Source organism: Muntiacus reevesi, chromosome 9 (genome assembly GCF_963930625.1).
Source record: "Muntiacus reevesi chromosome 9, mMunRee1.1, whole genome shotgun sequence".
NCBI classification, from domain to species: domain Eukaryota; kingdom Metazoa; phylum Chordata; class Mammalia; order Artiodactyla; family Cervidae; genus Muntiacus; species Muntiacus reevesi.
The window spans coordinates 9,940,727-9,965,706 of record NC_089257.1 but is presented as its reverse complement, the minus strand read 5'-3'; the positions used below and the strand labels follow the sequence as shown (position 1 = coordinate 9,965,706).

Sequence of the window (24,980 nt, the reverse complement as noted above, 5' to 3'; positions counted from 1 at the left end):
TGACTCTGTGCAATCCCATAGACCGCAGCCTGCCAGGCTCCCCCGTCCCTGGGGTTCTCCAGGCAAGAACACTGAAGTGGATTGCCATTGAGAGCCTAGTGCATAGGGAAAGGAAAAAAAAAAAAATGGGCTGCAGAAAATTAACATGTTTTGAGCATTTATTCATCAGAGATTCTGCAGGGTAATTTCCATATTTGGTCAATTGAATCTTCTGATGGTACCACAATTGCGATCAGAAAAGTCATATGAGGAAAAGTCATACCTTCGCTAGTCAGCATTACTTCTCTTTTGTGATGAATAAATGGCAGCTGGTTTTTGGACTTGGGAGCCCCATGGGTCTCCATGAAAACTGCATTACAGCTTGTCAGTGGTTTCTCTTTTATGGTGCCAATCTCACATTCTTATTTCCAAGGTGAATTCTCAGAAAACTCCATGGAGATCTCATCGCATCCTAACTTCTGATGGTTCTCATCTTGGTAGTAGGGAGATAAAATGCTGTCTGTTTTCTAAGATGTTTATTTATTTGGCTGCACCAGGTCTTAGTTGCAGCATGTGGAATCCTCGTTGCTTCACTTGGGATCTTTCTTTGCAGGCATGGACTCCAGCTGTGGCACATCGGCTCCGTAGCTGAGGCCAGCTGGTTCCAGCAGCTGTGGTGGGTAGGCTTAGTTGCTCTGGGGCATGTATGATCCTAGGTCCCTGACCAGGAGTTGAACCCATGTCCCCTGAATTGCAAGGAGGATTTTTATCCACTGGACTGCCAGGGAAGTCCCTGTCCGGTGCCTCTTTGAATGACTCTTAAACTGGGTTTAAAAATTAATTATTTTCTCATTCTGAAGCTCCTTGAGACTTTCTGCTTCACAGCTTGGGCCGACTAGGACCTAGCCCTGTCCTGTCTGTGATTAATCACTCCTGGGTTGTTCAGCGGTCTCCTTCCACCACGGTGTTCTCACCTCGGGTCCTTTCAGCCATATATCCCTTACCATTCATCTCTTAGTGCCATGTGATCTTCCTTCCAACTTCCATCCACACTCCTGTATAATAATAAATTCACTATTCATTGGAGAAAGGCTATTTATTTACTTACTAAGTAAACTTCACTGTTTGCCAGTTATGTTTCAGACTCTGTGTTGATAGGAGCCTACTGTATTTTCCCTCCAAGGAAAGGCTCAGATTTAACCAAAATAATGCAAATACTGTCTGAATTGCTAGAGATAAAGCAATGTATCTTTTAAGTCTTTGTGTCCCCCAGCATTTAATGCAAATTATATTGATTACATTGTACTGAGAGAAGTTAATTGGGGTATCTTCTCAAAGTGACATAGACAATATAAATGATCATCATATGTTGATCAATTTATTTCAGACTCTTTATCTCTTATATGGAAGATACATTTAGCCAATGGGAAACTTGTAAGCATCAATCTAGGCTATATAGGCTGATAACTATTTCTTATTCTAGACAGTAAGGAAGAGAGTCAGAATAGGGGAAACTCTTGCTTATCAGTCAGCTGTCTATATGTATTTGATGTAACAATTCACATGCATTCATCCACTTATCTACAGATTCAATCTATGAGGTGGGTGTCAGTATTCCTATATAGAAATGAAAAAAGCTGAGATATAAAGAGGTTTGATGGATTATCCAAAGTCACACAATCAGTGACAGACAGCCAGGATGGAAAGTCAGGTCAATCCTTGTTCTTCCCCCCTCCCTTTACCTCCTTTGATTAGTCCATCACCGTGATTCAGGTAGCATAATTTCCCCTATGTACCCAAAGCCCTTATACAAGGCAAGATCAGAGATTGAACTAACCTGCTCTTTTGTGGATATTTTTAATGATCCCCAGGGGACCAGACCACTAACTGCTGGGATGACAGTAAAAGGGTTTTTAATGGTGATTAGAGGCGCTTCCCTGGTGTTTCCGTGACTAGGAATCTGCCTGCCAGTGCAGGGGACATGGGTTCGATCCCTGGTCTGGGATGATCCCATATGCCCTGGAAGGGGAAGACCTGGGACTGGAGCTACTAAGCCTCAGTACTGAGCACCCTGGAGTCCCTGAGCTACAACTACTGAAGCCCACACGCCGGAGCCCGTGCACAGCAACAAGAGACCCACCATGAGAAGACTGCCTACTGCAATGAGAGAGCAGTCCCTGCTCATGGCAACTAGTGAAAGTCTGACATAGCAATGAAGCAATGAATAAAAAAAAAAAGAAAAAATCAAAACAGTGGTTAGAAATCCTCATCAGAAAACTCATTCTATTTAGCCCCAGATATCCCAAGGGTAAAGGAGAGGAACATGAAAGAGACATGTGATTCCCTTAGTCACAGAGGGGGAAAAAAAAGTATATTAAAATGAGATGACATGAGGAACACAGTCCCCAGAGCCATAAAAACAAGAAATATACCCTATTTAAACTGTCAGGATGCTTATTCCAGACTCTGGTCTAGGGACTCCAACTGGAAATAGCTGCAAACAGTATTACAAATATACTGCAGCAATGTATTCTATATGTTGAAATATATTTTACATTTTAACTTATTGGGATTCTTACCTTAAAGGAAAAGTAAAAACAAGAAGGACTCAGTCTCTGCTGAATGTGAGTGATTCTCTCGTGACAGGAAAGGTATAAGTGTTTCAGTTTTCTTGTCTCTACTGGTTGGTGTCTGAAATCCTGTACAACTGTGTCTACTCCTTAACCTGGAACAATTAGAGGACACTTTTCTAAAAAGTTTTTATGTTTTCTTGTCTCCTGATTTTCTTTTTATGGTGAATGTGGGCATTGGATAAGAACACGAAAAGGGATCAAGTAGAAGTTAACCAATTAAGAAAGGTAAGGAAAAACAACATTAAAGTTGTGTCCCGTGTAGTTTACTGATCTGAAGAAAAACTCACAATCTTGCTAATTTCTCCAATGACCCACAGACCCAAGGTTCCAAGAATACTGAATGGCTAAGAAAGTATGTTAGATAACTGCTCTGTCCATTTTTATCAAAACAAAATTTGTTAGTCTTTAGGAGAAAACTAAGGAGAATAACTAATATGACTTGAATGCTTTTTTAAACATTTTAAAACATTTTAAACATTTTAATGCTTTTTTAAACATTTTAAACATTTTAAGGAAATCTTACTATTTACACAAACCCTTAGAAATTGAAAACCCAGATAAAGAATATCTGGACTAAATGGTTGACTGCAAACTCTCAGCTAGGGGGAAGAGTATATTTCACAAAAACAAGAAAAGTATTTGCTAAGGAAGAAGAGAGAATGAAGCATGTAATTTGCAATGCTAGATGTAAAATGAATGGTATTTTGCTAAAAGACTAATGAGAGTGAGTTCTGAAAGAGACAGCTTTCAGCCTCTATAATTATATTTTCTTTTTAGGAGATATACACATTTTTTTCCTAATGTAGGTAAATGGATTCTAATGTATTAATACAGTTCTGAGAATTACAATATCATCTCTATATATTAGTGCTCACACCTATTTTTGACAAGGTCCTTATAAATGACCTCAGATGTTAAGAGGAAAACTGCATTGACTGGATATAAATTAGACATCCATAGGCTATCTCTGGGACTCTGAGCACTAGTTACCAATCTTTTGTACCTCTCATTTCTCATGTGCAAAAAGAGGACTATAATACTGCCTATCTCACAGAATTTAAATAAAATCATTCAGGAAAAGTACTTAACACAGAACTTTTAGATCATAGGTAGTGATTAACCTAATTTAGTACTTATTATTTTTACACATCATTGCCTTTCTTTATGTGCCTAACACACACCAAAGTTTCTAGAGCATTTTATTCTTTCTGCTATTTCTGATGGAAAAGCACTCTCACAGACTCTTGTTGAAGATGAAAATACCCATTCCTTCTTTTTAATACCTGCTGAAGATGCCTTTCTGTGACGTTCAAACAGCAAGTTTAGACCAAGGACAAGGACCTAGGCTGAATATCTGAATCAGAAGAGAGGCAGTGTAGTTTTGAGGAGCAAGTAATGTGGCATCAAGAGACCTATGTTCTAGCCAGCATTCACCACTGATTAGCTGTGACATTCCTATCCTTCACTGACCTCAGCTAACAAAAGATAATCTTCTTAATACTCATTGGCTTATTCTTGATTATCTCCCTCACTGAACTGTGGTGAGGCTTAGATAAGATAATGGGTGCAATGACATGCTGAAAGTACTGCATACAAATGTCAGTCTTTTTGCTTATTGGAGTATTGAGTCCCTGTCCCATTGGAAACCAAGCAGATCTGAGCATGACTAGACACTTCTTGTATGGTGGTGTTTGTAAGAATGGAACCAGATCCTGCCACCCTTCCCCCAAGCTGTGCTCAGTAGATCTTTTAACATCAATATTAGCACATGTGTTGAGTTACTTTGATCTTCTGTTTTAAGCCTTTCTAAAAAGATTTAAATTAATTCAGTTCAGTCGCTTAGTCATGTCTGATTGTTTGTGACATGGACTGTAGCACATCGGGCTTCCCTGTCCATCATCAACTCCTGGAGCTTGCTCAAACACATGCCCATGGAGTCAGTGATGCCATCCAGCCATCTCCTCCTTTGTCATCCACTTCTCCTCCTGCCTTCAATCTTTTCCAACCTCAGAGTCTTTTCCAATGAGTCAGTTCACATCAGGTGGCCAAAGTATTGGCATTTCAGCTTCACCATCAGTCCTTCCAATGGATAGTCAGGACTGATTTCCTTTAGGATTGACTGGTTTGATATCCTTGCAGTCCAAGGGACTCTCAAGAGTCTTCTCCAACACCACGGTTCAAAAGCATCAATTCTTCGGTGCTCAGCTTTATATATATGCTGAGTTGCTTCAGCCACATCCAACTCTGTGCAACCCTATGGACTGTGGCATCTCCCTCATAATTCAGTTGGCAAAGAATCTGCCTGCAATGCAGGAGACCTGGTTTCAACTCCTGAGTTGGGAAGCTCCCCTGGAGAAGGAAATGGAAACCCCCTCCAGTATTTTTGCCTGGAGAATCCCAAGGAGAGAGGAGCCTGGCAGGCTACAGTATGGGGTCGCAAGAATCGGGCACAGCTGAGCAGCTAGGCACACGCGGACTTAGCCCACCAGGCTCCTCTGTCCATGGGGTTCTCTAGGCAAGAATACTGGCGTGTGCTTCCGTGACTTCCTCGAGGGGATCTTCCCTGTCTAGGGATCAAATCCCCGTCGTGTGCATCTCCTGCATTGCAGGCAGATTCTTTACCGCTGAGCCACTGGGAAGCCCATGTGTATTTAACCATGCCACATAGTATGTGGGATCTTAGTTCCCCCAATCAGGGATCCAGCCCACACCCCTTGCAGTAGAAGCATGGAATCCTAACCATTAGACTACCAGGGAATTTCACCTCATGTTTTAATTTCAGACAGTACCAAATAGCTTGCTACTCTAAATGATAAGGGGTTTAACACTCTGAGATATAATTGGATGACTAAGTTAGTATCATGCTATCTTCTGTTTTACAAACTACGTCCATGGACCAGGTGAGAAATTGGAGTGAAAATAGAGAATTCTACTAGAGTAATTGGCCTAAACTTTTACTTTTAAAATGTACATTGGGGATGTGTGTGTGTTTTTTTTTTTTCTTTTTTCCTCTGTTCCTCCCTCTCTCCCTTCCATCCTTCCTTCCTCTCTTTCTTCTATCTTTTTCTTTCTTTCTTCTTCCTTTTGACCTGGATTTCACTTCATTATACATTTCAAGCAGTAAATTTTACCTCCGCTTGGATGACTTCGTATTAAATCATTCCCCAGATTTAAATATGGAGGCCGGAACATTCCACATGCCCCTGATGGTAGTTTCTGCTTCCGTTGTGATCCTGTGAATCCGAGTGTCAGTAGGAGTCTTCTCTGCCCTGACTTGTTCTATTACTGTCATCTGGGATGTGAGCTTATTCTTACAACCTTCTTCTCTAAAAACTGAAGGGGATTATTCAAAATGCTCAATATTTAACTGACATTTTTTTTTCTGTAAATGCTGACACTGGAAATTTAGAGTAGGGTTGGAACCATGTTGGCTATGTGGGAACATTCTGTCTCCTGGTTTGGCCATCAACTTTAAAAATTGCCCCCACCACCACCAGAAAATTCAAATTCATTTTATTTTTTAATTAATTTTAATCATTTTCAATACTTTTCATTCATTCCATTAGTACTGCTGAAGATCAGTCAGTGGCCTGAATTCATTTTGACATTTTTCTCCGGGAGATGTGCCTAAAAGGTATGCTAATATATCAATTAATTTATCATAAATGTTGAGATACGTCTTAAGGATACGTTCCTGTAGTTATCCAATAAACAGTTAATGCCAGAAGTGCTCATAATTGATGGGCATATGTCACTTGTTTACAGGTCATTTGTTAGTTGGCAGCACACCTAGAACTCAGCACAGAGCTTTCATGTTTTAATATCAAACTCAGCACACTTCTTACTGGTTTTCACATTTCTCACTGTGCTAAAATTTGCATGTGTACATGTCACTAAAGGAGTGTTTAACTTCTGTCATGTATTTGTTGTTGTTTAGTTGCTAAGTCATGTCCAACCCTTTGTGACCCCATGGACTATATCCTACCAGGTCCCTCTGTCCATGAAATTTTCTAGGCAAGAATACAGGAGTGGGTTGCCATTTCCTTCTCCAGGGGATCTTCCCCACCCAAGAATCGAACCTGAAGCACCTGTATTGGCAAGCTTGTTCACCAGGCAGCCGGCAGGGAAGCCCACCTATCATGTATTCATCTGACCAAAATAGCATGGTCTATCTTTTCTCTTATCGCAGCTCAAATGGCCAGATATATGAAAAAGGTGCAAACCAGGAATCAAACGGAAGTGACAGAATTTATCCTCTTAGGACTCTCAGACAATTCAGAGCTACAGGTCGTCCTCTTTGGATTGTTTCTGTTGATCTATATGGCAACCATGGTGGGTAATTTGGGGATGATTGTGCTAATTAAGATGGATCCTTGTCTCCACACCCCCATGTACTTTTTTCTCAGCAGTCTCTCCTTTGTCGATGCCTCTTACTCTTCTTCTGTCACTCCTAAGATGCTGGTGAACCTCGTGGCTGCGAGGAAGGCCATTTCTTTTAATGGATGTGCTGCCCAGTTCTATTTCTTTGGCTCCTTCCTGGGGACGGAGTGCTTCTTGTTAGCTATGATGGCATACGACCGCTTCGCAGCCATTTGGAGCCCTTTGCTGTATCCAGTTCTCATGTCTGGGAGAATTTGCTTCTTGCTAGTGGCTACCTCATTCCTAGCAGGTTTTGGAAATGCAGCCATACACACAGGAATGACTTTCAAATTACCCTTTTGTGGCTCCAATGAGATCAATCATTTCTACTGTGATACACCACCCCTACTCAAACTCTCTTGCTCTGATACCCACATCAACGGCACTGTGATCATGGCTTTCTCGAGTGTTAATGTCATCGGCTGTGCTATGATCGTCCTCATTTCCTACCTATGCATCCTTGTTGCCATCTTGAGGATGCCCTCATTAGAGGGCAGGCACAAAGCCTTCTCCACCTGTGCCTCTCACCTCATGGCCATCACCATATTCTTTGGGACGATTCTCTTCATGTACTTGCGTCCTACGTCTAGCTACTCAATGGAGCAGGACAAGGTTGCCTCTGTCTTTTATGTGGTAGTGATCCCTATGCTAAATCCCCTCATCTACAGTTTGAAAAATAAAGATGTGAAAGGGGCCTTAAAGAAGATCTTACAGAAACAGACACTGTGAAGCCATGTTACATATCACCCTATTACATGGAATAAGAATGCTTTCATGTTAACTGTATTGTTTAATTGCTTGAACTGTTTTTCTGTGTTAAAATGAGATGTATTCTTAATTTTCTGATGTCTTAAATGTGTATTTATTAGCCTATAGTATGAATCAATAGAGGGTAGGAAAGCTGTCTGGTAAAATATCAAAATACTTGGAACTGGCTGACCTAGATTGAAATCTCAATTTTAATATTGAGCTTTTCCACTTTAATTTATATATATATATATATATATATATGACTTTGACTGGATCTTGGAAAATAGACTCTGAGTCAGATATTTGTATTTAGGAAATTTATTGGAGAGTGTTCCTAGGAACAGTACTGATAAAGAAGTAAGGGAAATAGGATTGGTAGAAGAAACTAATTTGTGATGAAATTGCATCAGAGTACTCAGCCAGTTCCATGTGCAGATCTGGAATTGAGATAATCCTTCTCAGAGATGTTTCAAATTTGAACAGGTATTTATACCTCCATAATAACCTGCTTTAGATATGAGTCACCCACTGGAAGTGGTCTCATTTTCAGGATGACAATGCCTCTCAGCAGGGATATTCCAAGACTAGAGCTCAGCTATGGGGTGTCAGCTGTGGATGCCCTAGGAAGCTGGGGAAGTAAATACTTCAATACTGAAAGTCCAATCTGGGTAGTATATCACAGCATCTACTGTAAATAGTAACACTCTTCCATTCACATGGATGTCAAGAGTACCAAATACTATAGAAGAATTAGCTGCTTAATAATATGGGTGCTATAGCGATAATGGGGGGTATAGTTTACTGACTTTGTGAATTAACTGAAGTATTTTGGAGTGTGGTAATCTCAAAGTCAAAGTGTTTTAACTTTTTATCTATAACCCAGCCAAAATTTCACATACTTTTCAATAAACATTTACCAAACACAATTATCTATTTATTGCTCACTGAAATGAGGTCGGGGCTGTCAATGTTGGAACGACAGGGAAAAACTGTATTTCATGAGACGATATGTTGAAGAAGGAATCAGTAATGATTTGGAATCAGCTAAGTGTCTGTTTCCTATTTCTTTCCATCCCACTCTCCACTGCAGACCAATGTTGGAATATTGGAATACCAATGTCCAAAAGGTTTGTTAGACCCCACAAAGGAGGAGATAACTCACCCTATCCCCCTGGAACAGCCCTCCAATCTCCTGTTAATTCCACTTTTAATTATTAACCAATGTTTCTCTCAAAGACATTAGTGGAAAATATATTCAGCAGGTAACACATGCTGAAGATATACCATGTGAGAAAACAAAGTTCTTGATTTCATGAAACTTGTTTTTGAGTGAGGAAGACTTTATTGTCAACAGTAAAATGTGTATGCATGTGTGCATAGGCATTTGTTCCTGTTTGTGTGGGATGCATTGTGTGACATGGGTAAGAGTTGTGATTTAAAGAAATTAAAGCAAGAGAATAGGGTTGTATGGGAGTAGAACAACCTGTGGAAATAACAACATTTGAGCAAGTCCTGCATAGGATAACACTGCATGAATATCCGTGGTGAATACAAAGGCCCTGAGGTAAGATCCTCCTTGGTTTGTTAAAAGAATAGTAAGGGAACAAGTGTCCCTGGAACAGAGTGAGCAAATAAAAAGAGAGAAAAACTGCAATCAGGAAGGTGTTTGGGGAGTGATGAATCAATTGGAGTATGTTATGGTAACTCACTCCAGTATTCTTGCCTATCAAAATAGAAAAGAGTAGGGGTTACATTTTTAGTGGAATTCTGAAATTTTGAGGCAAGGCCTAATAAATTATTTAATTGAATGTTATGCACAATGGAGTCTTAAGACCATAAAAGAGATTTTGTGCTTCAAATGCCTAACTTATTCACGAAGGTATAAGTGACTCCCTGGGGAGAAAATAGTTCAATTATCTCAGTGAGAAATAAGTGGATGTCTTAATTTTGGGTTAGTATATTTCAGGCTTTCATTTTTTTCGTGTTTTGGAAAGATGATTAAATCTCAAGAGCATTGTCACAACCTTAATAATCTGACCCTCAGCCTCAAATTCAGAAGCAGCATCTTACACTCTTTGTTGAATTAATTAACCATATCTTGAGTCTGTCACAGCTGAGTTCTTTATGCCACTTCCATTTTCATCAAAGCTATAAATTTCACGCTGTAAGGAAAAAAAAAATTGTATTCCTGCAAAAACCAATAAATAAAACTAAAGTTATAAACACCACACTTTCAGTGAGTGTGTCTTAAGGACAGCAGGTAAGATGATTTAATTTATCTCTAAGTGGTCAGATATAGAAAGCTTCAAAGAGGATTCAAAAAGCATTCAAGAATTTAAGACAAAACCTCTCGGTGCTCTGTGACAACCTGGAGGGATAGGCCCGGCAGGGAGGGAGGCTCAGCATGGAGGGGATGCGTGTGTGCCTGTGGCCGATTCATACTGATGCAGGCAAAAACCATCACAATATCATGAAGCAATTATCCTCCAATTAAGATAAATAAATACAAATTTTAGAAACACTGTGTCTATAAATTACAATAAGTCTGAAACACAGAATTTAAGGTTAGCAACTAAACTAACACAATTATTTTTTTAGAAGAAAAGGGTTTAGGATGACTAATAAGAGATGAGGATTTTATAGAATATTCAAGCTATGCATACACATACAAACACACATGTACACATGCATCTCTCTGTGTATATATGTGTGTTTTTGTGTGTATGAAGCAAGGAAATTTAATTAATTTTGTGCAGAAAGAGTGCCAAAGCACTTGGAATATTTAAAACACTGTAGTACATTAAGTAAAATTATTTTATGCGCTTATATGCACACTTTGAGAAACCACTGCAATTGTCAGCCTTTATCTATCTATCTATATACATAAGCATATGTAAACACATATACACATTTCAGATCATATATGTCATATAGAATATAATTCCATTTATATCAAATATATATAATGTATGCATATATTTATATGTATAAAGTGGACCTCTACAAAATGGCTATGAATATTTTTAAGTGGCATTTTATAAGGTGGAATTTAACTGATTTTAGAGAAAGAATGGTCAGTTAAAGGACTATTGTAGTCATCTAAGTGAAAGATGATGTTGGCTTGAGCCTTAATGGTAGAAATAAAGATGGAAGGAGGTAGTTGGTTTGTTGATGTAGGTATTTTGAAAATAGAGATAGCATAATTGTCTGATAGACTAGTTACATAGTGTGTGAGAAAGAAAAGGAACAATTTTTTTCAATATTTATCTGCTTGTATTTATTTTTTATTTGAACGCATGGAAGTAGAGAGTTGTCACCCACTTGAGATAAAGAATGTCAACTTTGGGAAAATTAAAGGAAGACATGAGCAAATCAGCTTTGACTCAGGTTGAATCATTATTTGATATTAATGTGAAAATGTAAGTGCATTATAAGTCTGGCGTTTGGGAAAGAGGTCAGGGCTGAATTAAACTCAGGAGTTGTAAATATATAGATAGTATTTATAGTCATGAGACTGAATACAATCATGAAGGTAGAGTGTAAATAGAAAAAAAAACAAACAATAGAAGAGGATCATGAAATGAGTTCTGAGCTCCTCCAATCTTAACAGTCAGAGAACAGAGGAATAAACAAAGAAGGCTGAGAAGGAGCAACCCATATGGTAGAAGGAAAACTCAGAATGTTGTGTCCTGGAAGACAAGAGATGATAGTTTTTCAAGGAGTAGTTAGCAAATAACTCTGCCAAATATTGATAGATCAAAAAGTTGAAGACTGAGAATTTACCACTGAATTTGGCAGCATAAAGAACCCTGACAACCTTGACAAGAACAATTTCTGTGGAGTGATGGAGTGAAAGTTTGATTAGAATGGGCTTAAGAGAAAACAGGAAAAAAATGTACTGAATTCAGGAAGTATTATATATCCAACTATGTCATACATTTCATTGCCAAAAAGAATGCAAAGGAACTGGATGATAGACAGTGAAGGCAAAAAGATCAACGGAGGAGGTGAAAAGCTTTGGGAGGTAAGGTAAGATATAGACAAGCAGGGGTTGATTATCAACAACTTCACACACACGTGGATAAATGCTCATTTTAAAATAAAAGTTGCTGAGTTTACTTAAGAAATCTTCTTGTTGTTCTGCAGTTGAAAAAATAAACAGCCTTAATATACACATCCTTTGGACATTTTAGAAGTAATTTTACAGTAGAGAATAAACTTATTTTCTTTCTTTTTTTTTTTTTTTTGCATAATTTATATCTCTGATTTCTTTCTTATCTCAGCAAGCAAATCATCCATCCTGAGACAAAGGGATGAGCAACCATTCGACAGTGACTGAATTTATTCTCCTGGGGTTCAGCGATCATCCAGAGCTTCAGAGTCTTCTTTTTATGATGTTTCTATTCATCTGCACGATCACTGTGCTTGGAAACCTTGGCATCATCCTGTTAATCAAGATTGACCCCCATCTCCACACTCCAATGTATTTTTTCCTCACTAACCTGTCCCTTGTTGGCTTCAGTTACTCTTCTGTCACTGCCCCTAAAATGCTCGTAGATTTCTGGGCAGAGAAGCCAGTCATTTCATTCAATGAATGTGCCACTCAGCTCTTCTTTTCTGGTTCCTTCGCTGGCATTGAGGGATTCCTGCTGACCGTGATGGCCTGTGACCGTCCCGTGGCCATCTGCCAGCCTCTCCTTTACACGGTCACCATGCCCCCCAGCTTAGCGCCCTGCTGGTGCTGGCCACGTACCTCAAACCTCTCCTTTACACGGTCACCATGCCCCCCAACTTATCGCCCTGCTGGTGTCGCCACGTACCTCAAACCTCTCCTTTCACGGTCACCATGCCCCCCACTTAGCGCCCTGCTGGTGTCGCCACGTACCTCAAACCTCTCCTTTCACGGTCACCATGCCCCCCACTTAGCGCCCTGCTGGTGTTGGCCACGTACCTCAAACCTCTCCTTTACACGGTCACCATGCCCCCCACTTAGCGCCCTGCTGGTGTCGCCACGTACCTCAAACCTCTCCTTTCACGGTCACCATGCCCCCCACTTAGCGCCCTGCTGGTGTGGGCCACGTACCTCAAACCTCTCCTTTACACGGTCACCATGCCCCCAGCTTAGCGCCCTGCTGGTGTCGCCACGTACCTCAAACCTCTCCTTTACTCGGTCACCATGCCCCCCACTTAGCGCCCTGCTGGTGTCGCCACGTACCTCAAACCTCTCCTTTACTCGGTCACCATGCCCCCAGCTTAGCGCCCTGCTGGTGTCGCCACGTACCTCAAACCTCTCCTTTACTCGGTCACCATGCCCCCCACTTAGCGCCCTGCTGGTGTCGCCACGTACCTCAAACCTCTCCTTTACTCGGTCACCATGCCCCCCACTTAGCGCCCTGCTGGTGTCGCCACGTACCTCAAACCTCTCCTTTACTCGGTCACCATGCCCCCCACTTAGCGCCCTGCTGGTGTCGCCACGTACCTCAAACCTCTCCTTTACTCGGTCACCATGTCCCCCACTTAGCGCCCTGCTGGTGTTGGCCACGTACCTCAAACCTCTCCTTTACACGGTCACCATGCCCCCACTTAGCGCCCTGCTGGTGCTGGCCACGTACCTCAAACCTCTCCTTTACTCGGTCACCATGCCCCCCACTTAGCGCCCTGCTGGTGTTGGCCACGTACCTCAAACCTCTCCTTTACTCGGTCACCATGCCCCCCACTTAGCGCCCTGCTGGTGTCGCCACGTACCTCAAACCTCTCCTTTACTCGGTCACCATGCCCCCCACTTAGCGCCCTGCTGGTGTCGCCACGTACCTCGCAGCTTCACAGACGCCGCCACTCACGCGGCCTCAGCTTCCAGCTGGCTTTCTCCCCTCAGTCACCACCGCTTTTCCCGTGACTCTCCACCCTCCTGAAAGTCGCTTGCTCTGACACTCTGTCAGTGAAGCGGTCATTTCTGCTTTTGCCGGTGTTAAGGAACCGAGCTGCCTGCTGACTATCCTCGTTTCCTGTCTCTGCATCCTCACCGCCATCTGAGGCCCCGCGCTGCCGAGGGGAGGCGCAGGGCCTTCTCCACCTGCGCGTCCCCCCGACGGCGGCCACCGTTTCCTTGGCACAGTCCCGTCATGGACCTGCGCCCGGCTGCCGCCGCTCAACGGGCCAGGACAAAGTGCTGTCTGTGTCTCACACGGCGGTCATCCCCGGGTTAACCCGCTCATCTGCAGTCTGAGAAACAAGGACGGCCAAGCCTCCTTTGGCGAAATTTTTAAAACATCCTCTTTGTGCTTCTGTACTTAGGATTGCCAAAGCGTGGGCTTTCAGGACTCAGAGGGAACTTGGAAATGTCCAAATCCACACGTGTTTACTCTGGCCTCACATCATTCTGTCATGAGGTTTCTTGTTTTGTTTCTGCTTTTTTTTTTCCCCTAATAATGGAATTGGACCAAATATTCCAAGAATCCTGGGGAATATGATTGCTCTATATAAATCTCATTTATTCCAGAGAACCTATATGCTTAAAAAAAACAATTATCATAGTTCAACTCCCAATTTAGAAGCATAAAACTCAAAATAGGCATACCTAAAATATATTGTAGGCTTTGTTCCAGACCAGGGCAATAAGTGAATGGCATAATGAAGCAAATTGCACAATTTTTTGGTTTCCCAGTGCATGTAACAGTTGTATTTATACTATATTGTAGTGTATTAAGTAGGCAACAGCATTATGTCTAAAGTGTATGTATTTTAATTAAAATACTTTATTAAAATCTAGCCTTCAGTTAATTACTATCATTTTACTGGTGAAGGGTATTGCCTTACTGCTGATGACTGCTGACTGATCAGGATGACAGTTGCTCAAAATTTGGGTTGTGGTGACAGTTCCTTAAAATGCAGCAATGAAGTTTGTGACATCAATTGACATTGTTACAAAAGATTTGCCTGTAGCATGTAATGCCTTTCCACGGCATTCTACCCAGAGCAGAACTTTGAAAGTTCGAATTGATACTCTCAAAAGCTGCCACTGCTTTATCAACTAAGTTTATGTAATATTCTAAATCCTTTGTTGTCAGGTCAACAATCTGTACAACATTTTTCACCAGGAGTGATTCCATCTCAAGAAACGATTTGCTTTGCGCATCCACAAGAAGCAAGTCCTCATCCATCAAAGTTTTATCCTGAGATTGCAGCAATTCAGTCACACCTTCAGTCTCTGCTTCTAATCAAGTTCTCTTACTATTTCCATTACATCTGCAGCTAATCTCTCCACCGAAATTTTGAACTCCTCAAAGTCATTCATGAAGGTGGGATACAACTTTCCCCAAATCCTGTTAATGTTGGTATCTTCCAAATGGATCATGAATGTTCTTAATGTCATTCACAACAATGAATCCATTTTGGAAGCTTTCAATTTCCTTTGCACAGATATCAAAGAAATCACTATGTACAGCAGCCATAGACTTACAAGACATATTTTTAAAATAATAACATCGGAAAGTTGAAATGATGCCTTGGTCTATAGGCTGCAGAATGGATGGGGAATGTGATTGCTCTGTTGTGTTAGCAAGCTTAAAACCAGCACATATCTTGCTGTGCGTCTCCATTAGAACTCTTGGGTGAACAGGTGCATTGTCAATAAGTTAATAATACTTTAAAAAGAAATTTTTTTTTCATTTTATGTTTTCTGAGCAGTAGATCTCAACAGTGAGCTTAAAATGTTTAGTGAACCATGCTTCTCAGGTGGCACGAGTGGTAAAGAACCCGCCTGTCAATGCAGGAGATATAAGAGACATGGGTTCGATCCCTGGGTCGAGAAGATTCCCCTGGAGCAGGCATGGCAACCCACTCCAGTATTCCTGCCTGGAGAATCCCATGGACAGAGGAAGCCTGGCAGGCGACAGTCCATTGTGTAGCACAGAGCTGGACATGACTGAAGCAGCAGCATGTTGTAAACAGATGTGCTGTCATCTACACTGCTGTTTCATTTATAGAGAGGAGACAGAGTAGATTTAGCACACTTCCTAAGGGCCCTGGAATGTTCAAAGTGGTAAATGAGCGTTGACTTCAATTGAAGCCTTGAGCTACATTAGCCCCTAACAAGAGAATCAGTCAATCCTTTGAAGGTTTGAAGTGAGGCAAACCCTGTCCTTTGAAACTTTGACTTCTCTTTAGCTATGGAAGTCCTAGATAACATCTCTCTCTAATATAAGGCGATTTCACCCATATTGAAAATATGATGTTCAGTGCAGCTAAATTTATTGTTTTGAGTGCTGTTGTTCCTTACTAACTCTTAAAATTAGATAATGTAAATCATCTAATGATTTTTCTTCTGTCTCAAAATTGTTTTGGCTAATTTAAGACTTTTTTTCTTAACAACCTCTATATAACTTATAATCAGTTTGTCTATTAAAAATAAGCCAGCTGAACTGGCATTAAAACTATTGATCAATTTTAGACAACTTGGTAACTTAAAAATACTGGACTTAAAACTACTGAATATTACAATCCACAAGGAAAATATATCTCTCCATTATTTAAGTCTCCTTTAATTTCTCTCTGCATGCACTGCTTTGTGGTTATCAGTATGTAACTCTTGCAGTTTTATAAAAAAAATCATTTTTAAGTGGCTTACTCTTTTGATATTATTATAATTGATATACAGAAACATTTATTTTCCAGTTATGGTTGGTTTTTGCATTATAATATAAATAATCTATGCATATTGATCTCTACCATGTGACCTTCCACTATATAATCTTAGCATATTAAAAAATGGGCTGTACAACTTAATGATCACCATAATAAATCTACTTAACATTTTATCTGTGTATCTTAAAAGGAGATTCTATATAAACTATTAAGCGATCTGTGAATAGGACGCTTTTATTTTTTCTCCCTTTCAATCAGTACAATTTTATTCATAGATTAGAACTTCCAGTATATTACTGAATCTGCCATAACCAAAAATATAGTGAATTAAATAATCACAATCACACAAATAGCAGTGTCAGTGGGATGGTTTCAATTATCTGACTGTTTGACATTTGTGTAGCTAAAGCAATTATGTGTTCTTCTAGCAGACACATGTCAACTGGTCTTTGCAATTGAAGCAGAGTGATATTAACTAAGGAATTCGTGTCTTCAACTATAAATTAAATACCGCCTCCTGAAGGCTTTCTAGGAAAATGAAATAAGAATGCTTAATACTCTTCTTTTAGCTAGTATCAAAGGTAGATAGGTAAATTCTGTGCCCTCCAGTATTGTTCATTGTTATATATGTAAAAAGAAAATAAACATTTACTCTTATGTGTGAACTTCTGATCAAGTGACCCCATACTGAAAAGTACTGTTACTTTTCCTTTCAAGAATTAATTCACCACTTTTTATCTACTTGTTCAATTGCTATTGAGTTAGTCCTACCTCTTCTTGGAAAAATCTGTTTGTAAATATTAGGATTATGACACTGCTATTCTATATTAAAGCATATCAGGATATAGTGTGGGTGGTGGTTTAATCACTGAGTCATGTCCAACTCTTGTGTGCCCATGGACGGTAGCCCACCAGGCTCCTCTGTCCACGGGATTCTCCAAGCAAGAATATTGGAGTGGGTTGCCATTTCCTTTTCCAGGGGATCTTCTTGACTCAGGGATTGAGCCAGTGTTTCCTACTTGGCAGGCGAATTCTTTCTTGTCTGAGCCACCAGGGAAGCCCTTATCAGAATGTACTTACATAAGTACTTTGGGAAACCAATGCTGGCATTCAGCTTAAAGAAGGGTCAAATCTTCAAGTATCTTTATGCAAAATAAGGAATCTTTACATTAAGGGATCAGGAAATAAGAGCTCTACTATCCTACAATTAGCTTTACAATCATATAAGAAACTTTTATTTCATGGGAATATTTAGGATTCTACACTTTAAATTTTTATTTAATTTGTTCAAGGAATCAAGGTAAAACAGAAAATGTTGGGATAAATAAATATTTTCTACCCCAATCTGGAAAATACATGATTATGCTCAAATCTCCCCCAATGTACTAAGTTGCTGACAATATATGTTTTTATAATGATATATAGACTTATTTCACTGACTGATTTCTCAGACTGTAAGCCAGTATTTGGAAATCTAAAACAATCAGAGATGCCTCTCTTGTCTTAATGAGACTCTACTTTAATTCCTTTGATTGTATTGGCTGGAGTTATCAATGCCTTGGAAAATAGAGGCTACTGAGACCATCTCTAGATCCCTTTATTCTCTAACAAATGCAGTGTCAAACAATATTCAGATATTCTTTACTCATATTTGACCTCTCCCCCTAAATCACCAATTTTGTGTTATATCAATTTTATGAATGATCCTGGTTCTCAGTCATTTTTATACATGAAAAATGCAAAATTCATCCAACCACATTTTTGTCTTTTCATAGTATTAAAAGTGATGGTGAACTTCTTTAGTTTTGCCAAAAATCTCAGCCACATAGTATAAAACAGGGAACAAAGATGTTATATAGAGATTTTGGTCTTGAAGGAAAATTAAAGATCTCAAAGCATGAAATTAAGGTTATTCCCTTGAGGGAACAAAGTCTATCTTAATTGGATTATAAGAATTAAAAAAAAAAATACTCTAGGGAATAATCCTAAGAAACACATTATAAATCTTCACACCTCATTTTAGAAAATATAAGTCAATTTTACAGGTAAGTCATTTTCTACATTTGTTCACTAAAAATATGTTTTTTATTTTGTGTGAAGATTAATATTCTCACTGATATTGAAAACCTTATTTTCATCATTTATACTTGTTTTTTTTCTGTTCAAATATTAACATTTCATGTAATTTCTGAAAAATCAAGTATTATATACAGGCTCTTCTGATGTGTATGTGAAAACTAAATTTAAAAAGCCTCAAGGTGAAATTCTTGAGGCATAATTTTCCAGTCATATCTTAATTTCACACACACACACACACACACACACACTCACACACAAAATGATAATTCCAGCTGCGAAGTAAGTCTGCATTTAAATATTATCCTAATGTGCTTTCCTAAACAAATATATTCAGAGGTGTGCCAGTTTTAAAAAATAACAGAAACAAATTCCTCTTCAGATATTTGAATGCTTTATTTACTGTTCAAATTCTGCCTTCTCAGATTTTCTTTGAATGGCCATCTAAAAGCACTCCATCTTTATTTTCTCCGTAGTGTTTTCTTCTCAGTGACATACTGCTGTAAACATTTGTCTATGTGCTCAATATCTGTTACCTCTCCTGCAATATACGGTTCACAAGGATAGGTAATTTCCTCACTCCTGTAACCCCAAGAGCGAGAACAACAACAAAAAATGCTTCAGTAAATAATGAGTGGGTGGATTTAAAAAGCAGAAAGATGAATTCTTCATTCTGTACCTTCTTAGCCATATGTCAAGAGATGCATCTACTCATTAAATGTCTCCTGAATGAATTTAAGCCAGACAAGTATGGGTTTCAGGAGAAAATGCTGGACTGAACATGTCTTCTAACTTGTGTCTAAAACAGTAGGGTATCAGAGGTGCAGGGGCCACAGAAACTCTGCATCCTTCATTTGTCCATTTGAATGATGCCATGGACCTGCTGCTTTCCAGACCTGACTTTCATTCTTTTGGCTTTCTTTTTCACAGGATTTGAAAAAAAAAAAATAGTGAATATGGAGTTTTCCCAGAAACAGGTTTAATTGTATATGTGTCTACACAATTTACAAACAAGAAAGGGAAAGGGAACGTGTGCGTTTGTGTGTACGTTTCCAGTATATATATAGAAAAATATATTGCAAAGAGATAAGGTGCAAATATTTACATAGATGTTCTGATGCATTGGTTGAGAAGAGTAATTTATTTATAGAGAGATAGATCAAATGTAAATGACAAAAGAATGGAATAAATGCAGAATCAGGATCAGATAGAATTCTTCACTTTGCCACTTTCAGTTTTTAAGGGATGAGAACATGCCTTCCCCTAACCACACTGTAGGGACTGAATTCATTCCCCTGGGGCTCACAGGTGACCCGGTGCTACAGAAGGCCCTGTTTGGGGTGTTCCTGGTGATCTACCTAGTCACACTGGCAGGGAATCTGGGCATGATCATGCTGATCAGGACCAATCCCCACCTCCAGACCCCCATGTATTTCTTCCTCAGCCACCTCTCCTTTGTAGACCTTTGCTACTCCTCCAATGTTACTCCAAATATGCTGCACAACTTCCTCTCAGACCGGAAGACCATCTCCTACGCTGGATGCTTCACGCAGTGTCTTCTCTTCATTGCCCTGGTGATCACTGAGTTTTATCTCCTTGCTTCCATGGCCTTGGACCGCTATGCTGCCATCTGCAGCCCTCTACATTACAGCGCCAGGATGTCCAGGGACGTGTGCATCTTTCTAGTCACAGTCCCGTATACCTGTGGATTCCTCAGTGGTCTCTCTCAGGCACTGCTGACCTTTCACTTGTCCTTCTGTGCCTCCCTTGAGATCAACCATTTCTACTGTGCTGATCCTCCTCTGATAATGTTGGCCTGCTCTGACACCTATGTCAAAAAGATGGCGATGTTTGTGGTTGCTGGTTTCACTCTCTCAAGCTCTTTCTTCATCATTCTCCTCTCTTATGTTTTCATCGCTGCATCTATCTTGGCGATCCGTTCTGTGGAAGGCAGGTACAAAGCCTTTTCTACCTGTGGCTCCCACCTGACAATAGTCACTCTATTTTATGGAACCCTCTTCTGCATGTACTTGAGGCCTCCAACTGAGAAGTCTGTAAAGGAGTCCAAAATATTTGCAGTCTTTTATAGTTGTTTGAGCCCAATGTTGAACCCTTTGATCTACAGTATGAGGAACAAGGATGTGATCCAAGCCATGCAGCAAATGATTAAGAGAAATCTTTCATACTATTGCAGTTTAACCATCTGTTCCTTTGATATAACTAAATATCCATAACGGCCTTGTATTTTAGAGCTTAGAAATGAGTAACACAGAACTCTAACTGTGATAGAATTCCAGGTTTCTTTATTTTTTATGTTTTTTGCTTGTTTGTTTGTTTTTTCATTTATTTTTATTAGTTGGAGGCTAATTACTTTACAATAGTGTAGTCGGTTGGCTGATTCAGGTTTCTTTATTATTATTATTATTATTATTATTATTATTTGAGGATCAGGATCATTTAGTCATTGGGACAAGTCGGATAGCAATCTCTTCTTTTGATTCAGCAAAGAGCTGTGTTTCACTCTTAACCAACAGAATACTCTGATGTCAAGATTTATATCCAGTTTGAAAATGTGTTTTAATCATTGTAAACTACTTAATATTTCACCTAAATTTTATAGTCTTGAAAACCACTGTGGCTTTCAGGACCCAAATGTAAACCCAGTCTTTGCAACTCTTAATCCAATGGTTGACCTACCTGGAGTCTCTCATTTTTTAATATTCTACTTATTGACGTCTATTTGTGATTTACATTTCTGTACTCTGTAAGTCTTTGGGTGAAACTCACCTCAGAAATTAGTGAGAGTATACATCAACATGTGTGGAAAAATCATAAGTAACACAACTACAGATGAATTCTCACTTTTATGTCATGCATTCAGCTCAGTTCAGTTCAATTGCTCAGTCATGTCTGACTGTGACCCCATGAATCGCAAGATGCCAGACCTCCCTGTCCATCACCAACTCCTGGAGTTTACTCCAACCCATGTCCATCGAGTCGGTGATGCCATCCAGCCATCTCATCCTCTGTCGTCCCCTTCACCTGACCCCAATCCTTCCCAGCATTAGGGTTTTTTCCAGTGAGTCAATCCTTCTCAAGAGATGGCCAAAATATTGGAGTTTCAGCTTCAACATCAGTCCTTCCAATGAACACCCAGGACTGATCTCCTCTAGGAAGGACTGGTTGAATCTTCTTGCAGTCCAAGGAACTCTCAAGAGTCTTCTCCAACACCACAGTTTAAAAGCATCAATTCTTCAGCACTCAGCTTTCTGCAGCGTCCAACTCTCACATCCATACATGACTACTTGAAAAACCATAATCTTGACTAGACGATCCTTTGTTGGCAAAGTAATGTCACTGCTTTAAATATGCTATCTATGTTGATCACAACTTTCCTTTCAAGAAGTCAATGTATTTTATTTTCATGGCTGCAATCACCATCTGCAGTGATTTTGAAGACCCCCAAAATAAAGTCTGATACTATTTTCACTGTTTCCCTATCTATTTGCCATGAAGTGATGGGACCAGATGCCATGATCTAAGTTTTCTGAATGTTAAGCTTTAAGCCTACTTTTTCACTCTCCTCTTTCACTTTCATCAAGAGTCTCTTTAGTTCTTCTTCACTTTCTGCCACAAGGGTGGGGTCATTTGCATATCTGAGGTTATTGATATTTGTCCTGGCAATCTTCATTCCAGTTTGTGCTTCCTCCAGCCCAGCGTTTCTCATGATGCATATAAGTTAAATAAGCAGGGTGACAATATACAGCCTTGACATATTCCTTCTCCTATTTGGAACCAGTCTGTTGTTCCATGTCCAGTTCTAACTTGTTTCCTGACCTGCATACAAGTTTCTCAAGAGACATTATGCATTAAATTCTAATAAATTAACTAGTGACGAAATGATCATCTCCACTTATAAGCTTTACTTTTTTAGGCACAAAGGGACTAAATGACCTGCCCAAAGTCATTCAGTCACTTAGTAGCACAAAGGGACTTTTATTCCAAATTTTCTCTCTTTCCAATTCATATTGAAGTGGCTAAACCTCTTTTATGTGCATGATAAGTTCCTTCAGTCGTGTCTGACTCTTTGTGACCTTATGGACTGTAGCCCATCAGGCTCCTCTGTCCATGGGGTTCTCCAGGCAAGAATACTGGAGTGGGTTACCATGCCGCCTCCAGAGGACCTTCCTAACCCAGGATCGAAGCCGCACCTCTTGCTTCTCCTGCTTTGGCTGGTGGGTTCTTTAGGACTAGCACCACCTGAGAAACTCAGCTAAATCCCTTATTGTACAACAAACACTGGATGGGATGTTGGGGGTGATAAAGTGACAAGGTTATTGCTATAAATGATCATGGTGGTTGTTATGAGCAAAATAACTAATAACAGCTAATGTGAATTTCTTCTACATGTCCTCAGGATAATTAGTGGGTAATATAATAGAACTGTCTTGTTGTTCCATGTAGCAGGCAATTTTGATATGTGGAAGATTTATTTTGACTGTATTTTATTAATATATGTTTCAGATTATAAAACACACATATTCATTATAAATGACTAGAAAATAAAAAACAGATGTGAAGAAACAACTTTTATGAGTTATGTGTTCTAAACCAATGAATGAATTCTCTTTGTGTTTTTAAATACCTCTTCTCAATAATTTTATGTACATATATTATTATAATTGATAAAGCAAAATTGGAATCATGTGCTATATATAAATTTTGAGTTTCATTTGATAGTATAAGGCTTGCATTTCAAAGATACTATTTTTGATGAACACCACTTTTAATGCAGTTCATATTAACAATTAAATCAAACTAACTTAGTTACAAAAATAATTGAACATATTAATTTTAGAAAAACAAAGAAATACCAAAAATATGTAAAACATAATGTTTTCCCTGTTTTTTTAAATTAATTAATTTATTTTAATTGGAGGCTAATTACTTTATAATATTATAGTGAGTTTTGCCATACATTGACATGAATCAGCCATGAGTGTATATGTGTTCCCCATCCTGAACTCACCTCCCATCTCCCTGCCCATCCTACCCCTCAGGGTCACCCCAGTACACCAACCCTGAGCACCCTGTCTCTTGCATTGAACCTGGACTGGAGATCTCTTTCATATATGATAATATACATATTTCAAAAAATATTTCAGAAAACCAAATGCACAGTAACTGTTACCAAGGGAACAAGGGATTAATAAGGGTCACAAGGTCAGGAGGCAATCCACATCTCAAGAAAGAGGATCGAAACTAAGCAGCTTTATCATAAAGAGAATGTTTACTGAAGCAGACCCAAGCCTGACTCACACAATGACCTCAGTCCTGGGGGCAGCTTGAGGCCCCCTGATGAGGAACAGAGGGTTTATGAGAGACAGCACGTAGGAATCCTCCTGTTAAACATCCCCTGACAATTCTCCCTTATTTATTTATAATATTTTACAAAGAGTTCTGACCATTTGAGTTTGTTTAGTTTTAACAATTTTTGCATGAAGGCAATGATAAACGACACATATAATTGTCAAGACAATCACCAAAATTACAATTCCAGGCCCGTTGCTGTGAGTAATGCTTTGAAACCATCTGCATGGTCTAGCCCAGATAATTGATCAGCTAGTTGTTCAGCTAAAGTTTCCAAATTAGTGGAAGAGGGCAGATTTTTCAAAAAGGTATCAAAGATTTCTTTCTGTAATAATTGTACATCCAGAGAGGCATTATCATATATGTTTTGTAAATGAAATTTGATTTGTTCCCAGTTGTAGGCACTATTATTGAATTGAACAGGAATAACGCAAAATTGAGTAGAATTCCAATCACATTTTAGAATCACCTGTTTTAGTACATCTGTTAATTGATCTCCAACCCATTTGAAGGCTGTTTTTAGTTCCTGTATTTCATCTTGAATATCTTCATCTATCAGGGGTCCCCAATCGACAGCTGTTTGATTAGCCATAAACATTAATTTTCCTGATTTGGTCTGACATTTGTCCCAATGAACAGGAGTATATTTAAAGTTCTAATTAGTAAACCCTTTGCATAATGTTTTTTGTTCTTTCCCTAACTCTTTCCCTAAAGTTTCAGTTGTATAAACATGGTTCACAGACAAAGAAAGGGCAGTAAATAATCCAAGCAAAGTCCAAAAGTCCTCTTTTGGAGGCAGGGAGAAAGCCAAAGTTTGGTGGCTAACGTTTATGCATAGTTCTGCTGGGCCCATACACAAAGGAAGGACTTCATAACCTAGAGAGATGTTAATTAGTTCCCATTCTTCTTCAGGGTGTGAGGGTCCTTGAAGGCTCCAGGGAGAAAGCATATGTATGGAGTCATTGGTTAATACGATTGGTCCTCTCTCTATCCATTGTACAACCTGAAGTAAAGTGGGGGTGGGTATGTGAGCCCAATAAGTGTGATTAATTAGTTCGGTTCCAGCAGGGGAGGCACAAGCATGCAGAGCAAGCAGGGCAGCGAAAATAT

The 24,980-nt window shown here is 39.4% G+C and overlaps 3 protein-coding genes across 3 annotated transcripts; all 3 read left to right on the top strand.

The window, feature by feature from the left end:
- The first annotated feature begins 6,806 nt into the window (after nucleotides 1–6,806).
- On the top strand, nucleotides 6,807–7,760 carry LOC136176014 (olfactory receptor 5AP2-like). Its single transcript, XM_065946185.1, has one exon. The coding sequence runs from the start codon at nucleotides 6,807–6,809 to the stop codon at nucleotides 7,758–7,760; it is 954 nt and encodes a 317-aa protein (XP_065802257.1).
- A 4,334-nt stretch (nucleotides 7,761–12,094) lies between these two features.
- Nucleotides 12,095–13,987, top strand: LOC136175543 (olfactory receptor 5AP2-like). The gene is made up of 3 exons (XM_065945815.1): nucleotides 12,095–12,662; nucleotides 13,569–13,673; nucleotides 13,755–13,987. The coding sequence occupies exons 1-3, from the start codon at nucleotides 12,095–12,097 to the stop codon at nucleotides 13,985–13,987; spliced, it is 906 nt and encodes a 301-aa protein (XP_065801887.1).
- A 5,766-nt stretch (nucleotides 13,988–19,753) lies between these two features.
- On the top strand, nucleotides 19,754–20,734 carry LOC136175542 (olfactory receptor 5M10-like). Its single transcript, XM_065945814.1, has one exon. It carries the CDS (start codon nucleotides 19,754–19,756, stop codon nucleotides 20,732–20,734), a length of 981 nt encoding a protein of 326 aa, XP_065801886.1.
- The last annotated feature ends 4,246 nt before the right edge of the window (nucleotides 20,735–24,980 follow it).